Source organism: Podarcis melisellensis (genome assembly GCF_964234715.1).
Source record: "Podarcis melisellensis genome assembly, chromosome: 1".
Taxonomy (NCBI): Eukaryota; Metazoa; Chordata; class Lepidosauria; order Squamata; family Lacertidae; genus Podarcis; species Podarcis melisellensis.
The window spans coordinates 82,767,724-82,786,227 of NC_138528.1; the positions used below are offsets into that span (position 1 = coordinate 82,767,724).

General features: G+C 49.1%; 1 protein-coding gene across 2 annotated transcripts; it reads right to left on the bottom strand.

The window, feature by feature from the left end:
- Positions 1–1,308: 1,308 nt before the first annotated feature.
- Positions 1,309–14,013, bottom strand: CORO1B (coronin 1B). 2 transcript variants are annotated; one of them, XM_081926276.1, is made up of 11 exons: positions 13,771–14,013; positions 11,134–11,336; positions 9,943–10,065; positions 9,085–9,214; positions 8,742–8,923; positions 6,155–6,274; positions 5,660–5,764; positions 4,869–5,014; positions 4,691–4,748; positions 3,418–3,699; positions 1,309–2,208 (listed from the first exon to the last, which is right to left on the bottom strand). In XM_081926276.1, the coding sequence occupies exons 2-11, from the start codon at positions 11,332–11,334 to the stop codon at positions 2,080–2,082; spliced, it is 1,476 nt and encodes a 491-aa protein (XP_081782402.1). In that variant the 5' UTR covers positions 11,335–11,336; positions 13,771–14,013; the 3' UTR covers positions 1,309–2,079. The 2 variants fall into 2 exon arrangements, with proteins under 2 accessions (XP_081782402.1, XP_081782403.1); XM_081926277.1 differs by lacking the exon at positions 13,771–14,013 and adding an exon at positions 13,480–13,646.
- Between the last annotated feature and the right edge of the window lie 4,491 nt (positions 14,014–18,504).

The following is an 18,504-nucleotide window of genomic DNA, read 5'->3' on the forward strand; positions in this document are numbered from 1 at the left end:
TACCACTTTATGCACATGAGGCTGCAGAACACATTCCTCTTGCACATGCCCAAGGCTGGCTGTTCCAAGCTCAAAGGAGGGATGCACCACTGGAACGGAAGGAAGCAAAGTTCTTTGATTGCCAAGGAGTTTCGCGCAACAAATGCAAGCACTGAGCAAAAGCTCAGGCAGATGCCAGATCAAAAAGGAAGGAGAGGGAAGACGAAATGGGAGTTGCAGGAGAAAACAACATGAAGCTTCTTACAATCAAAGCACTGTAAGCCAACTGAGTATGAAAAGCCCCCTGGTGGAGAGTGCCAGAAAACCTTTCCTTTAGGGACCTATCCTTTTAAGGATATCAAGAGAGAGATTGCCAAACTAAAACCCAGATCAAACTTGGCTCAACAACTAAGATAGTGGGAAGTAGCAGAAACAAGAGGGAGCCTGACCTGCTCAAGTCAAAATGCAACCACGAAAGCAAGCAATTACCTATCCCTCCTTGAGCAGGCATCTCACCAGGTAAATATCTAGGCTGGCATGTAGTAATTTGCTCTGTTTATGTGTGAGGGATAGCTCTACCCACATTCCTTTTTCTTCCAGAAGAGGGTGGCCTCATTTAACCTCCTGCCTCTATAGTTCACACTTCTCCAACCTTGTTCCTCTTTTTAAAAAAATGCAAGCTCCTGCACTACACATACACACAAGGATTGTTCCAATTACATTCAAAAAGCAAGCAGGCATTTTACCTTGCTTAAAAATCCAGATTATAAGTAACAGGAAACAAGCTTTGTTAGAATTCAAAACAAAAGTGGAGCAGCCAACAGGAAAAGGCCTGAATATTCACACATGTTCAGGGCATGCAAGCTGCTCTGAAGCCCAGTATAAACACAGAACAAGTGAAGCAATCTTTCAATTAAAAAAAAAGTAAACATTAAAAGTTCAGGTTGGAAAACCACTCCTTACTCACACCGACAGCCCTACCTTTCCATGTAAAGTTTGGCTCTTATATCCCTGAAAGCTATATGGCACATGCAGACACCGATCATTTCCTAACACTGATTTAGAAAGGCTGAAGTTTAAGTGAAGTGTTGTTGTTTTTCCTGCAAGCATCCAACATGACTTGTGTCCTTCTTGGTTTCTTTGGGCAGCTCTAGGTGAGCAGAAATGCCTGGGCTGTTGCCTGTTCTGCTGTGTTTTTCCACCACACGCTGAAAGTGAAGCCACATAAAATGGTGGGAAGAAAGCAAATGCTTCAGGAAAAGCCTGCAGTGACCCTGAACTCCTCTGAATTCATCTGTGGAAAGAAGGGAACAGACTTGTGCACAGAGCTGTGGCTTTATAAAGACTTTTATTTGGAATGAAAATATAGATTATTGAACCTGAACAGTTTCTTTTCGCCTCCACCACCCTCATGTGTTTCGTCAGAACCTGCTTAGCATTTGAGGGCTGGAGGGAGGGAGAGAGGAGTGGTCCCAGAGACAAGAAACTTAAGGACTGTGACTAGATGGCAGATTTATTTCATAGTCAAGCCCCAATGATCCCATCCATGGTCTCTCTGAAGTAAAATAAAATTCAGGCAAGGAAGCAGAAGAATCCTCAACAGGATTCTCAGTGGTCCTAGCAGGGAAAAGGGGGAGAAGAGGCCTGGCCCATAGGAAGCACTGGCTTCCAATAAACCGCAAAATCCACCCGCCATGAGAGATTGGGAAGGGGAATCCCAGCCTTCTCTCCAGTGGAAAGCGTGGGCATGTCAGACTGTGCAGTCAGCTAGTCCTGATCCCCACAGGGGGACATACAAGCCAACCGCAGCCATGGGAAGGGGACAGGGCCAGAGGGACTCTGGCCAGAATAAGGCAAAGGGACAGATGTGGGGAGACCAGCACATTGCCCCTTGGGTAAAACAGGGTGCGGGAGAAGGAGGAGATTTGGTCCGAGACAAAACCCAAGAAACATTCCCAGTAGCAGCAAGAGAGGGCAAGTCCCTGTCTCACACCACAGGGCAGGATGAGGCAGTGTATAAAGGGATTACTGGCAGCTCAAAAAAAGGTGAAGCGTTTAAGAAGATCCATGTTGGTGAGGTCTCCTCCGCGGGGACCCCTCCTAGACATCGCCGTTCTCAATGCGGCTCAGCTGCTCCTCTAGTCGCCCAATGCGCTCGCCCTGCGCAGCCACAAGCATCCGCAGTGACGCCACTTCACGCAGCACTTCTTCAATGACCTGCCCGCCGTCCTGCAAGGAAGAAGAAGAAAGCAGTGTCATGCTGCTCTTCCCAACAGGATCCCAGCTGCTCAGCTCAAAACCGCCCCATGACCTGTACTCCTGGGACCAGCAGGACTTGCGCCTCCTCCCCCAGTGCATGTGTGCACACACGTGTACGTGTGTGTGTGTTTGTGTGTACCCACACACGTTGGGAAGGAAGAAAGCAACACTGGCAAATGCTTGGACAACACATGCACACACGTAGTGGAAAGAAGCAGGCTATTAGACATCCAAAGAAAGAAATCCTCAGCAGACTGACTGACTTCATAGGATCTGTTCAGCTAGGAACAGCCTGGCATTCAGGTTAAAAATGCCCTAAAGCATCCTTTGTCCTTGACAAATTGCCTAGTAGCCGCAGACAGCCAGGAATTCCACACAGATGCCTGAGTGAGCTAGCGAAGAGCAGAGCATGGATCATCCTGTTCCTTCTCTGCCTGTCTGCTTAGAAGAAGGCACTTTCCTCTTCTTTTTTCTATCTGCCTCTGTTTCCAGGCTGGCTTTGGAGGAGGGGGCATCCTTTCCCCTGCAGATAGCATGGAAATGCAGATTGCTAGCTGATTAGCAGGCTTGTAGAACGTAAGGAAAGCTCTGCTGGATCCGGCCAAAGGGTCCATGTAGCCCGGCTTCCTGTGGCCATGCAGATGCACAGGTGAAGCCTGAACACAAGAGTCCTCTCCTCTCTAGCAATTGGCATTCAGAGGCATCCTGTGCCTGAAGGTAGAATATAGCCTTACCCTCCATGAATTTGCCTAAAGCCTCTCACACTGGTAACCTTTGTAGGCTTATTTGCTCTCTGTGGCAAGGGTACTTTGCAGGGTATGGGAAGCCCACTTTCTAACCACAGCCTCTAGTCAAGCCCTACTGGCTCTTCTCCAACAACTGAAATTGGATGACTGCTCCAAAACTACAAAGGATTTGCTTTATTATTGGAGAGAATGCTGGAGAGTCCCAGGATGCAGTGAATATTGGACATGCGCAGACCTTCTCCTCTGTTCTCCCTCCCCAAGGCACATCAGAATCCTGTTCTGCTCCTTGCACTTGGCTCTAACCCACATCCACCCACACCCACACCCCAGCTCACCCGCTCTGCAAGCCTGCGAGGGACGACAGAGAAGCGCCAATCAAACAACCCACCCACAGAACCCCCTGTTCCGGCGCAGGCGCCAGCCCTGCACATACCCCACTGGCAGCGCTGACGCTAATGGCAGGCGTGGCAGCAGACTGAGACATGGCACTGGGGTGTGTGGCACTCAGCCCGGCGCTGGGGGCAGCAGCGGGGCGGCTATCTTGCAGCAAGCTCCTCCGGCTGACTTTGAGGTCACGCTGCTTGGTGGGCACATAGGCTTCGCGCAGCGAGATCAGGATGGGGCCCGCCGTCTTCCCTGCCACCCATTCCTCGGCTTCCATGGTGGCTTCAGGCCCAGCTGTGTCTGGGTACAAATCATCTTGGAACAAATCTGACTGCAGAGAGAGAGAGAGAGAGAGGGCAGTGTTAAGAGCCTGGGACAATATGGAACAGTGCTGCTCTCCCCTCCCATGGGATGTACAAGGTAAAACACCCAACAAATTTGCTGTGCTTCAAAATTTCCAATTCTCAGTCTCCACTTTATATTGGCCTGTCTTACAGAGCAGTTTTAAAAGACGAAACAGGCAGTGTGCTTTGACTATCACGCTATTTAACTGTCAAGCAGTAGCATTATTATTAAATCCACATAGTTTCAAAGCTAGACAGGGGCACAGATTCAGTTTATATGCATACAGGCATATGTATAAAGCTTGAGACCTGAACACTGGAGGGGAGGGAGGGATTTGCTTAATAATGAATTATAATTCAGGCCTCAGGCACTCTGGGCAGCTTCCAACACATATAAAAACATAATAAAACTTCAAACATTAAAAACATCCCAATACAGGCCTGCCTTCAAATGTCTGGTAAAAGTTGTATAGATATTTAATGCTTATGTAATGCTCAGCTTGGCTTAAAGGCAAGTAAAGCACACACAACCGTCATATGGGAAAAAATAAATGTTTCTGATCAGAGAAGGAACAGGGTTGAAATGACAATGGTTTCAGCATATGACTTTAGAAGATCCTTCTGGACAGCTGGAAACCGGAGGGGAGAAAAGCGCTGGATGGAAATACCAAGCTACAAAGGGACACAACCACCTGTCCCAATGGACAGAACTGAAATGCTCACAACCTTCCAGGGTATATGAGGTTATGTGTGAATCTCCTGTCAATTTGCTGGGTGAACACAGCAGTGGCAACAGCCTCACGGATTAATGTTCCAAGATTCTAATGCAGAACCATCAAGCCACCCACAGAGAGGTCATGGCTCATCTGCAGTTGCTTGGTCCCAAAACAGCAGCAAGGGAAGGGCCCCCCCTGTCCCTTGTAGCTTAAGCAGCAGTTTCTTGAAAAAGTAGGCTAGCCCCCACCATCAAACACTCACCTTCCTTGGCACAGTCATGATAATGGGCTCACACTTGCGTTCGTGGAGTTTGTAAAACCTGCAGAAACACACCAAGAGAGAAAGATTGATACACAAGCAGCCAGTCAAGACTACCAGTTCTTTCGCTGCTGTCACACACACACACACACACGCCCAGCCCCAGCATTATTCAGAATACCTGGCAATCTCACACTTGTTGACATCCAGACCCCGCTTGGGCATCCATCCCATGCCACGCTGGGGTTCTTTGCTAGTGAATGTGTTCAGGAAGTGGATGTAGGGTGCTTCTGCCGTGATCTCAAAGTACCGGATGCTGGAGTCGCCCTGGAAGGGGGAGAGGGCAAAAAGGATGCACACAGTGTTACTAAGCCTATAGAGGACATTGTGATGCTTGGCATCCCTGGGCGGGCCACTTCCCCCCTGAGCACTTCGCTTTCAGTGGGACAGGCTGGTTGAGGAGGAGGGCCAAGGGAATGCCCACCTTGCATGGTATTCACTCCCGCTTCAGAGAGAGGGTACTAACCCAGAGTTCTGGAACCCCAAAAAGAAGCCAGCTTTGCCCTTTAACCGTCTTATACGGAGGTCAGACCCTGGAGTCCACTTAGTTCAGTATTATCTACAGCAGCTTTCCCCCAACCTGACGCCCTCCAGACATTGGTAAGACTCCAACTACCATCAGCCCCAGCCAGCATGGGATATGGTTAGGGATGATGGGAATCGTAGTCCAAAGCATCTGGAAAACACCAGGTTGGGGGCATCTGGCCTGCAGGGCCTGGCTGCAGGTGTCTTCTTTTGCCCTATTTGCAGATGCCAGGGACTGAAACTGGAACCTTTTCCTTTTTTATTTTACTTTATTTATTGGATTTATATACTGCCCTATACCCGAAGGTATATTAAACTGCAAGCTGTCAAATGCAGACTCTGATTTTAACTTAATTTCCCTAATTTCTGCTTAGTAGGAAAGCATACCTTGCCACAGACATACACCACGTTGGTGTCCGGGTCATAGAAGGGAAGAAGGGCCCCATTGCTTGAGTCCAGCTCTTGCAAGGCCATGGGCTCCTCCAGATTCTCCTGCAAAAACAGAAAGGCACAGGTTACAGACCTCCTTGTTCAAATGCTATCCCTCACACCATCATAATCTTGAGTTGATGATTTACCTGCCATCCATCCTGACACCATTCACTTGAGAGCAAGAGGGGAGCGTGCTCCATATGCCCATGAACCCACCGAGATTGAAAACCCCACGTGGTTAAGACCCTAATTGAGGGGTAGGGACAAGTCTATGTGCACAAAGCAGTCTCTCTTCAGTTGTTGCCTTTCACCTCTCAAACACATGGAGTTCAACAGGAGTTCTTTGCTCAGGACAAGAGACCCTGAACACACAGAGAGAGCTTACACACACAGACACACCACCACCACATTCCACACACACCTCACTCCCAGATCCACCTTCCCACTCACCGGGTCCCAGAGTGCCAGCTGCCGTTCACTCATACGGCTGAAACCGGTCGTGAAGATCTTCCCATCCGCTAAGAATATGGCCCGCATAGGGCGCGCTCCCTCATGGGCTTTCTCCTTCTCCTGTGAAGCAAAAAAAAGGGTAAGATGTGGGGAATTCAAGAGGTGAAGCAGCAGGCAGGCTCCGCTATACTGCAGCACAAATGCGGGTTTTGCTCCCATATCTGCTATGCTGGATCCGAACTACAACAGGGGAGTCACTCATCTGAGTTTACATTCCCCCTAAAATCATGAGCGCCTTTCCCCAGGATCAGACTGTATCTGGCCCTCAGCAGCTCATTCCACCCCACTCCAGAGGAAGATACGTGGATGTGTCTTGTATGCAGAAGGGTCTGAGGCATCTCCAGTTAGGAGGGCCTCTCACCGCAGGGCTGAGAGACTCGTTCTGAGAGCCACTGCTGTAGTCAGTGCCGGCAACATGGGGCTGTGCAGACAAAGGGTATGATCTGGAGCCTAAAAAGACACGGTGTTCACATAGGCAAAGGCATTTGATGCGCCTTTAACAGCAGAATTTAAAAGCCAGGCAACCTCTCCCAGCGTAGTGCTGCAATGAATGGGAGAACTACATCTGTTAAAACCACTTACTGCCATGTTACTATTGACAAAAGGAACCCACTCCAAAAACATCGTAAGTTAGAATGTGTAGATGTGTTTATGCTGCGCTTGGGGCTGCTGCCTCAGCTCACTTCCCCCCCAAACCCCACCTTCCCATCATCCCATTGCCAACTCCCTTCCTTTACACCTCACCCCAACCCACCTATCCCCACATTCCCTTTACCACAGCCGCCACTGGCAGTAGGGAGGGAATGAAGGGGAGAACGTTTTTCTCCTCTTCCATTTTCCCCGCAGTCTCAGCCAGGACAAAGGAGCCTTCATTTTAAAATACAGGTTTCCTTCTCTCAGCAGCAACAGATAGATGAAGAAGAAGAGAAGGACTTTCCCCACCTTCAGTTCCTTCCACCTGGCAAGTGGCTGTGGCGAAGGCAGAGGGAGGGAGGGTGTGCCTGGGCCACCTGCCCACTCTTTGTGCCAGCCTGCCCACTCAGGGCTTCTTGGGCTTCCTTCACCCTGTTTTAACTTGAGTATTCATGTGCCCTTGTTCACCAGCATGATGACGGATGAATGCAAATACACCATAGAGATAAGTTATTTTGAAATATTACTTCCTTCTTAAAATAAGCTTTTTATATTAAAAAAAGTTAACCCATTTTCATCCCTTCTTCAGATTCCAGATCAACCTTATGTAGGAGAGGGGAAAGGAAGGAAGAGGTTGGGCCTCAGAGGTCACAACACATTAAATTATATACAGGCCTGAGTCTCAAGCAAGGAAGAGAATGGAGATCTGGGGAAGCAATCTCACAGATAACACCAATTTAATCATTTCCCAATCCTATACAGCACTGCCAATTTATATATAGTCACATACCAAAACTGGGGCTTAGCTGGAAACACCTGTGAATTGATTTCTCAATAATATTACAGAAACACACCTGGGAAATGCTTATGCATTATCATTGACAGCATGATCAGATTCTTGAGACGCCTGATGAGAAGCCTTTATTAATTCTTATAAAAGGCTTGGGAGGGAGAGGGAAGAGAGGAAGAGGTGGGTGAAGCCTTGGAGGGATCTGATGATGATTCCAGAACAGGGGTGGGGGACCAGTGGCTCTCCAGATGTTTCTGGATTACACCATCCCCGACTATCCGACGAGCTCTCGGGGGCTGAAGGGAATTCACCCTTGTTTCACAGCTTCTCTCTGCACAGATCCCCTGCTTCTGCTCCCCTATTTAGCATCACCTTATCAACCTCATGCCTCCTTCCCTCCTGTAGATTTTGCCATTAGCACAGTGTCCCCTGCGTAGCAAAGGTGACACCGCCTTGAACTCTTGCTGATACATGCACACACACATGTAAATTCATTTACTTCATCTGAAAATGTGCATAACTTGCTCTACCGAAAATGAAAGTGCAAAGTCTGGTTTTTGACAGTTGTGACATTTAGATTCATCGTAAGCCAGCACCTCTGCCTAGAGCACATTCCATATGCGGTCTTCATCTTCAATTAAAATTAGGCTTCTCCAAGCACTACCCAATAAGCAATATAAACACTGCCATGCATCAGAGCCTATCTTATAGATAGTCCACTAACATGTCAACTACATAAAGATCAGCACTGCTGAGAGCTAATTAACCCAGGAGGCAAAGCGTGAGCTTCCCATCACCAAATTACTGCACAGTCAAAGCAGGGCATCTCAAGCGTGAGCCTTGCAGCCAAGCTAGAAAAGGGGACTAGGGAGGCACAAACTACAGAGAGATACCACTGCTCAGATAACAGGACAGGGAGGACCGACTGTGGCCCAAACACATCCCACTGCAACATTCCCAAAACACAAAGGCGAGTCCCTTTGACTTGCAGAATGGCCAGGAAGTAATAGATTGCCAAAGAGAGGGAACACTCATGTAAACAGGTCAAGCATGGCAAGATAGGCAGACCAGAAACAAAAAGCTTCAAAGGAGGGAGAAACATACCGCTACAACCTGCCCACGGCGTGGGTCAATGATGCGCACACTTTTATCCTTGCAGGACGAGCAGAAGAGGCTGCCGTCACGGTTCCAGCTGACATTATATATGAGGTCAGGATGCAGATCTTCCAGGCGGTAAAGCTCCTCAGTTGTGCCCACATTCCACACGATCACCACGTTGTCACAGCCTGGGGGGAAACGGTGCTCATTGGAAGAGGTTTGCCACAGAATTCTGTGTTAGGCTGCCCTTAACTTTGGGTCTCAACCGCCCCAGCATGTAAGCTTGCAGCCAGATGTTCTCCACTTTTATTCTGCCTCTTACTCCACCACCAACCACCACAGATGGTACCTGCACTGAGGAGGACGTTGCGGGCAGTTGGATGCCAAGTGATGATGCCCACACGCTTAGAGTGCCCTTCTAGAACAACCACTGGCTCCGTCAGAGGCAGTGTCAATCCATTATCGGGGATCTGCCATACCTGGAGAAAAAGAAGAGAGTGAAATGGCTCAGCCGGCAAAACACTTTCGTCTGCTCTGGTCCTGTCACCAGTGGCACAGCCTCCCACAAACCTCGCTCTCCCATCATCCTGAAGCAAACACCAAACAACATCCAGCCACCCGTGGGGGGGGGGTACACTCTGGCTTTAGCTTGCCCCACACCAAAGGGTCATTCTCCTGATCCCATCATCCCACATTCTGCAGATAGCATCTTGCTTCCTGTGTCTACAGCCCAGCTAACAGCTCCTCCGTCTGAATTCTTTGCCCTATGCATTGTATTGTAACAAAACACATTTGCATATGCAAACTTAATTTGCCTAATATAGTCCGCCTCTGCTAAATAATCATGATAAGAGACCAAGCAGAATCTGGGGCAGTCAACAGGCCTCCCCACCCTGTTACTGAAAACCTTGCTCAGCTATCCTGCCTGTACACACATACCAAACTTCAGAGAGTCTGTGCTTTCAAGCCTCTACAATCTGAAGGACTAGAAACTTGCTTTAAAAATAGAATTTTCAAATGCACAGCATGCTCAATTTGCCACTCAATACTGACTGCTTGATTCATTAATATGTACAGCCCCAACCTTCTGTACATATTTAGCCGAGAGCATGGCTACAGGTGAGGCCCCCCTTCTCTCTCTCTCTCTCACGCACACACACGCGCACACACACACACACACACAGTCCTTTTACCAGCTGCCCCTCACCATAACAGTGCAATCCTCAGAGCCACTAGCGATGACGTTATCATTGTGCGGGCACCAGTCAATGTCCAAAACAGGTCCTGTATGCCCACACACCGTAGGGTAAGACTTATCAATGCGTCCGGTCTGGGGGGGAAAAAAACAAAGGAGACAAGATTCATCAGGCAGTCCCTTCCAGGCTCCTCAAAGCCACTATCCTGTTTCCTGTTCCAGCTTTCCCCATTTGCCCCACAAGACTATCAGCAGTCCCGGTACAACCGCTCTGTTCCATCCCTCAGTACCCCTAAAATATTATGTGCTCGAAGACACAAAACACAAGATAGGAGAAGAAGCAGGAGGAGGAATAATATATTGAGACCCAAGTTAGAATATTGCAAGATTCAGGACAAGATAAAAGAAAGTACTTCTTCATGCAGTGCAGAATTAAACTATGGAACTCTCTCCCACATGAGGCAGTGGTGGCCACCAACCTGGATGACTTTAAGAAAGGATTAGACTAATTCAGGGAGGACAAAGCTAACAATGGCTACTAGCAGTGATGGCTATGCTCTGCCTCCATAACAGGAGGCCACATGGAAACCGCAGGAGGGGAAGAGTGCTCTTGTGTCTGGGTCCTGCTTGCAGGTTTCCCACAAGGCATCTGGTTGGCCACTGTGAGAGCAGGATGCTGGACTAGATGAGTCCCTGGCCTGATCCAGGAAGCTTCTTCTTATGAGCTGAGAAATTCTTGGGGCCAGTCAATCTTGTGCACATCTTCCCTATTCCTACTCCCATCCAGTGACATCCCCAGTACACTGGTACCTCTAGTTATGAACTTAATTTGTTCCGGAGGTCCGTTCTTAACCTGAAACTGTTCTTAACCTGAAACTGTGCTTTCGCTAATGGGGCCTCTTGCTGCCGCTGGCACACGATTTCCGTTCTCATCCTGGGGCAAAGTTCTCACCTCGAGGTAACTCTTCCAGGTTAGCAGAGTTTGTAACCTGAAGCGTTTGTAACCTGAGGCGTTTGTAACTCGAGGTACCACTGTACTTAAGAGTGTTAGGGTCGGGAGGGACTTCAAAGTGTCATCTAGTCTAACCTTCTGCTGGCGCAAGAAATCTGTGGCTGGCGCCACCCCCAGTGGTCACTGGCTTCGGCTTAAGAACCTGTAATGAAAGCGAGCCCAGTGCTTCCCAGGTCAGACTGTTCCCTCACCTTCTGTAGCGGGAGCACCATGAAGGCCCCTCCTCCACTGGCCTCTATAATCACAGCCACAAACTTGGGGTTGACAGCGCAGAAAGTGCTGTCCCAAGTGACTCGGGACACCCGGATGTCATCGTAGCACTGGTCATTCTTGACGGGCTGCCCAAAGACGTGGCGGAATTTGCTCTGGCGCACAACCTTTCGGAAGGACATGGCTGCAGAGGCAGAAGAGAAGAAAAGCGACACGCCTTTATAATCTCGCAGGTTGGCTCACGCACAAAGCTCCCCAAGGGCGATGCTGCAATATGATTTCTAATAGGACTGTAATAAGGTTGTTCAGAAATGTGGAGCAGGAATCAAAGGAATTCGGCAGAGCTGCCGCACAGATTGCAATCACTTCACTTGCTGAAGATGTTGCAAGTCCGACCTCTTTTGACAATGAGCAGGAAGCCTCGGGTGCTCTTGATCAAACTTGGACACCCCACCCCCCCGCAAACATTCATATTTCCCCCTATATACATAAATACCTCTGTGCACTCAGGCTCTTGGCAGCTCTACATTTTTGGCCTCCGTACAAATTTTTGCACTCCAGCTGATTTTATAATTGACAACTGGCATTTTCTCTGTGCTTTGCTTCTGTGTATAGGCAATAGTCACGTGCAGAGGCTCATTGATGACTCTAGCTGGATTATTTGCCACTTGTTGTCCTGTTTCTGTTTCAATCGCTGCCAGTCTATCGTCTAATATCCAACCTCCTTTATTATGGGAGGGTGGGTTTCTACCTCAATTCGGCTCTATGCAGGTGGGAGGGAAACACAGCGGAAGAGGGAATTAGCTTTCTCCTTTATGAATCCTGCAGTAGAATCCCAGCTTCATTCCAAACACTTGCCTTTTCAATAGACCCGTGCACACCATAAATCAAAAGATATACTGTAGTGCTCTACACACTCTGGTACAGAGGCTCTGCTATTGCATTTCTTTGGTTTACATGTGAAATGCCAGAAATGAAAATACACTTACAAGACCAGAGTACATACCCACCCCAATGTCACCCCTGAAAAGTGGCAGGCCAAAATCACTGAAGTTAAAACCCCGTAGTGTAATTAATCAAAAGGCCCCATCAAGGCCTATCTATGGATGACTGACAGCGGACATTCAGTAGTCAGTTGCAAGAGAAGGAAAATGCACTGAACTTCCTGTAGCCTTATATAGACGTGTTTTTCATGGAATCAGTGCCCACCAAAAGCAAAATTCAGCCTGCTGCTTCAACACCTGATCAGTGAGACCAAACAAAAACCTTTAAGGCTAGAAGCAAGCATTTAAAAGCTCTGCAACCACAGCACACAACCCTTACAGTAAAGGGAATCCATCCATTTAAGCACAAGTTCTGTTTCAAGCACACAGTCGTAAGACTTTTGGGGAGATGGGGTAGGAACTACTATCCGCACCCAGCTGCTTCCGTCTTCAGGTTTCAGTGGCAGTCCCACCCACTACTCCGAACTGTAACCAGGTGTGACTCAAAGCCACAGGAGAAAGATCCCTTTGGGTGGTTCCTGTGAGAATGGCCGATGACAGAGAAGGACTCAAGAATGGGCAAGCCTTGTTTATTCTTCTGCGCAGCCAGGAAAACTTTGGAGGAAGACAGGAAGGTGCAGAAGAATTGGCCGGATGCTACCTAACACCAGCGAACCAGAACTTCGAACCCAGAAGTCTTCCGGTTTTGGAGTTTGGGGACCAAAAGGAGGCGGAGGGAGAAAACAACATAAAGCAAGAACTTGAGAAAAGCAACGGGTTCAGGGTTGTTGTTGTGCGCGCGCGCACACACACAGACACTCCTTTCCTTGGGAAAGGAAGGGTTTCCCGAAAACTCCTTTCCTGCAAGAAACAACCCCACAGGGAAATGGTTAAATCACAGCACAGTTGGTCCAGTGAAGCCGCAGCCGGATGTGCAGCCGAACATTTTGCAACCAAAGCGCAGCTGTTACTATTGGACGAAAAGGGACCAGAAGAATCTGGCGCAAGGAAGGTGTGGCCCCACCAGCGCTTACCTGGAGCATACCCTCCCTTCCTCCAAACTACAACATATCCTTTTAAGGGGCCAAGGCACTATACAAGCCTTGCCGGGGCGAGGGGAGTGACCTGACCGGGTACTTTTTCAATACGTAAGAGCAACTCTGCTGGGGTTTAGCCACAGAAACTATTGAATGCTAGCGGTCGAGCCCGATGGCACAGACACAGCCCAAGGGAGCCTCTGAGCACCTACAAAGTGCTTTCCCTCCCCCTGGCACCGAGAAACCGCTCCCTTATACATGCATTTTTGTTTGCAGATAAGCAGCAAGCTCTCGATCTAGAAAGTACCGAAAGGGAAGCTGGGGAGGCGGGGTGGGGAAATTGCCGCTCCCTTCCCGTTCCCGGCACCGGAGAGGCAAAGGCACAGCAGCAGGGCGGGACTCTGGGGAGGCGGGGGCGCAGAGGAACAGCGACCGAGCTGGGTCTGGCGAAACCGACGCCTCCGCCTCTTCCTCCTCGCTTTAGCCTGCCTGATTCCCCGCTCTTCCCGCCCGGGAAGCGCCTCCGGGCCGGCTCTCTCCGCCTCCCCTCTCCCCACCCGCAATCCCCGCCGAGCTTCACCCGCCCACCGCCACTCACCGGCTGGGGAGGACGGGGGCGACCGCAGCAGCCTCTCCCTTGCGCGCTGCCCAGGGCGGTGCAGGCGGCTGCGGGGAGGGAGGGAGGGAGCAGCAGCAGCAGGAGGAGGAGGAGGACCCGGGCTGGGCTGGGCTCTCGGCGGCTACAGGAAGTGACAGCAGCAGCGGCGAGGGCAGGCCGAGGAAGCTTCCTTCCCCGCGCCCAGTTCACCTGCCTTCGGGGCTGGGAGAGGCGAGGCGAGGGGAAGGGCTGCCTCTGGGGTCAGCGGCCGGCCACGCACCCCGGCGCGCGCCAAGGGCTGCCTGCCCGGGCAACACCCGCCGCGACGGGACGGGGGAGATGGGCCGGGCCGGGCCGAGGAACTGCCGTCTCCGCCGCTTGTCTTGGCGCGCAATTTCCAGGCTGCGAGGGTGGCGCAAGAGACTGTGCGCAGAACTCCGCCAGCCTGGCGTTTTTCGACGGCGGGGCCGTCCCCTGACTTGAGTCGAGGAGAAAGTGCCTCTGAGCGTGCGCCGAGTGCATTCCTGCTTTCCCTGCCGGGAACTAATGAGAGTAACCAAACTGAAGGGAAGGCGGGGATTTTTCAGGAGGAATTGTGGGCGTCGGAACCGCTTTTCTTGATGAGAAACGTGCTCCTAGTGATGTGAAAGTTACCTTAGGGTGGTGGGAGGCTATAAAGCTTCTCAGGGCAGGGACGGAGCCACCCTCTCATTCTGCGCATAATATAATATAAGTGATTCTGAGATCGCACACACACCATTTCCTTTGACTCGCAGGGCGCAGACTTTTAAGCCTGCCAGTTCCGTGTCGGTCGGTGCGTGGAAGGTGCCTGAGCCCGCTGGCGTGGACTGTCCTGAACTATACTTGGAAGGAGACACGCAACTGCTTCAAGGCAGGATGGGCTTGTTCAGAATTTATTGTAGTTCTTAACCCCTTCAGTGTACATTAGGCATTAAGAAAGAAAACAGCAGGAAAAGTTCCCTGCCCCAAAGAGCTTACATTAGAATTGGAATGTGAAGCCAGTGGTTGTGGGCTTGGGAATAAGTCTCATTGAACTCAGTCGGGCTTGCTTCTGAGTAGACACATAGGATTGCCCTGACAAATGAAATGGGTCAACTAGGGAGCAAATGGGAAGAAGGGATGGATTTTGGACCCCATCCCAGTAGAGGTTGGCCATTAGGTAAGAGGTGCGTGGCTCCACCAACCTCAGACAGCTCTCAGCCAACTCCCACCTGCCTGTCTGTCATCCTCCTTACAACCTTTCAGGGAGTGGCACAGCCTATCAACCTCCTCCTCTTCCTCCTCCTCCTCTTTGGTCTCAGTGTTGCCTTTTGTAGAACTCAGCAGGGGGCAGGATGGGGACAAAGCTGGAATTAGTTGACTCAGCTTGTCCTTGACCCTGGCTTCCAGCCTTCTGCCCCATTAGTCCAAATAGGCACCAGGTCTCTGCAAATAATCCTGACCTTTGCAGGAACGGAATACATTGATTGGGATTCAACTAAGTTTTGCTCAGAGTAGATGCATTGGAATTAATGTTCAATGGGTCTAACTTGCATAAAAAAGTTAGTTGACTACCACTCTTGATCTCCCCGGGGCTCAGGATGAATGCTTGGGAAACTGCTTCCTCTGTGAATCTGTATGTTATCAGAGGTGGGTCAATTGTAAATACCACAAAACCATTTTAAGTTTATGACTGGGATCTCTGTTGCATGAATTAGAGCACAAACAATTTATGCATATTAAGCTTATGTAGTGATATGACAATCTGCATTACCTGTATTATTTCCAAAAGACTTCCAAAAATGTCTGCAACTGGATGCTTTGAAGCTCAAATGCATGAAAAACTGTTGCAAAAAAAGGGGTCTCCGTAAACGGCGGATCTACACGGATCCTCGTGGATCCTCCCCTTTTTAAAAAATAATTCCAACAAATGCAATGTCAAATCACACCTAGAAGGCACGCCTACAAACTGGACTAGAAAAAACGTGGATCCAACACTTTGCCGCGCTGCAGCACCACAAAAACATGGATCCGAGGCACGGATCCTCATGAATTCATATGATTTTTATATTGAAACAAAATAAAAACACCATGCTACTGTAGACCACATCTTAGTCTGTAGGAGGAACCAAAAAAATCACGCATCCACTGTTTCGTGGTGCCGCAATGGCGCAAAAACATGGTTAAAAAACACGGATCCTCATGAATCCTAATGATTTTTGCACTAGATCAGCCCAAACTCACTGTCAAATAACACATCATGTCCAGGGGCACAGCATCCACCACAGAAATCACGGGTCCATGGCTTCCTGGCAATACCGTGGCCCAAAAACGTGGTTTTCAAGAACAGATCCTCATGGATCCTCACACTTTTTGCATTGGGCAAACCCAAAGTCACTGTCAAATCACACATCATAGCCAGGGGGACAGCCTACACCACAAAAAACTCGGATCCACTCCTGCCTGGCCATACTGTGGCCCAAAAACGTGGTTCTGAAGCACAGATCCTAATGGATCCCCATGATTTTTGCACTAGATCAGCCGAAAGTCACCATCAGATCAAACATCATGGCCAGGAGCACAGCATGCAACACAAAAAACTCAGATCCACGGCTTCCTGGCCACTCCATGGCCCAAAAATGTGGTTTTCAAGCACGGATCCTCATGGATCCTCACGCTTTTTGCATTGGGCCAATCCAAAGTCACCATCAGATCAAACATCATGTCCAGGGGCACAGCCTGCACCAAAAAAAACCGGATCCACGGTTTCCTGGCGATACCGTGGCCCAAAAACGTGGTTTTGAAGCACGGATCCTCATGGATCATCACACTTTTTGCATTGGGCCAACCCAGACTCACTGTCAAATCACATATCATAGCCAGGGGCACAGCATCCACCACAAAAATCACGGATCCACGCCTGCCTGGCGATACCGTGGCCCAAAAACGTGGTTTTGAAGCGCGGATCCACATGGATCCTCACGCTTTTTGCATTGGGCCAACCCAGACTCACTGTCAAATCACATATCATAGCCAGGGGAACAGCACCCACCACAAAAAACTCGGATCCACGCCTGCCTGGCCATACGGTGGCCCAAAAACGTGGTTTTGAAGCACGGATCCTCATGGATCATCACACTTTTTGCACTAGATCAGCCCAAATTCACCGTCAAATCACACATCATGGCCAGGGGCACAGCATCCACCACAAAATCACGGATCCACGGCTTCCTGGCGATAGCGTGGCCCAAAAACGTGGTTTTGAAGCGCGGATCCTCATGGATCCTCACACTTTTTGCATTGGGCCAACCCAAAGTCACCATCAGATCAAACATCATGTCCAGGGGCACAGCCTGCACCAGAAAATAACGGATCCACGGTTTCCTGGCGATACCGAGGCCCAAAAACGTGGCTTCAGAAATAGCAGCACGAAGCCCCTGAAGCGCAGAGGGAGCGCTCCCTCCACCCTCCAGAGGCTACGCGTTGCTTTCACTGAAGCCTGGAGAGCGAGAGGGGTTGGTGCGCACCGACCCCTCTCGCTATCCAAGCTTCAGGGATAGCTGCCTGAAGCCTTTGGAGCGCAGCACAAGTTCCCGCTGCGCTCCGAAGGCTTGCAGATAGCCAACTGAAGCCTGGAGAATGAGAGGGGTCGGTGCACACCGATCCATCTTGCTCTCCAGGCTTTGCTTCGCTGGAGAGGCGCTGAGCGGATAGGGGGAGAATTCCCCCCCCCCTGTTCTCCCCCTCCTATGGTTTGGTGCGTCCTATATAGTGAAAAATACGGTATATATTGTACCAAGATATGGTTCATCTTCAAGAACAAATCAAATACATGCCAAAGCATTAAAGAGGAGAAAAAATATGAAACTGTTTACATACTGTCAACTAATATACAGATTCAAGAAAGACAGTATGGCAAACATTTAAATCAGTGAAAAGACAGAATTTGAGTCGATCATAACAGAGTTCTACCTTTCAAGTAAAATTTATAAACTATTACTCAAATATGACACCAAGCCCGAACAAGCAAAACCTTATATGACAAAATGGATGCAAAAATTTTAAGAGCAGTTCACAGTGGAACAATGAGAACAATTATGAATAAAGGAATAAAATTAAGTTAAGCCCTAAATCAAAATTGGTAAAGTGGAACCTCGGGTTGCAGACATAACCCGTGAATGAGGCACGTCTGCAACCCACAGCATTCGCATCCTGAAGTGCCACGTCTGTAAGGATTTGTATAATAGACCTTAGTTACAAAAATATTTCCTGTTTAAAAATAGAAGCTTTGTGTGTATATGATAAAGAAAGAAATATATAGTAGAACAAATCTTGTCTGTCTGATCTAGAAATGAAATCATATTTTAAAATAATTCTTGCTTTAGATTTTTATAATCATATATGGTATTTCTCCAATAGCAAACTACCTAGAATTGGAAATAATATTTAGTACACTAACCTTTGATTAACTCTTGATAAATGTCAGCTTGCTGAGTTATTTTGTACGATTGTGATTCAATGTTATATTTGCGCTCAACAAGGGAAACCCACATGACCTGAAGGTGTTGCTGTGCAATGCCAGGTCAATGATTCATAAGACCACTGCCATCCATGACTTGATCGTGGATGGAGGACTTGACCTGGCATGTGTAACAGAGACTTGGTTGGATGAAGCAGATGGTCCTGTCCTAGCTGCTGCTTGTCCACCCGGTTTCTCTTACACACAGCAACCCA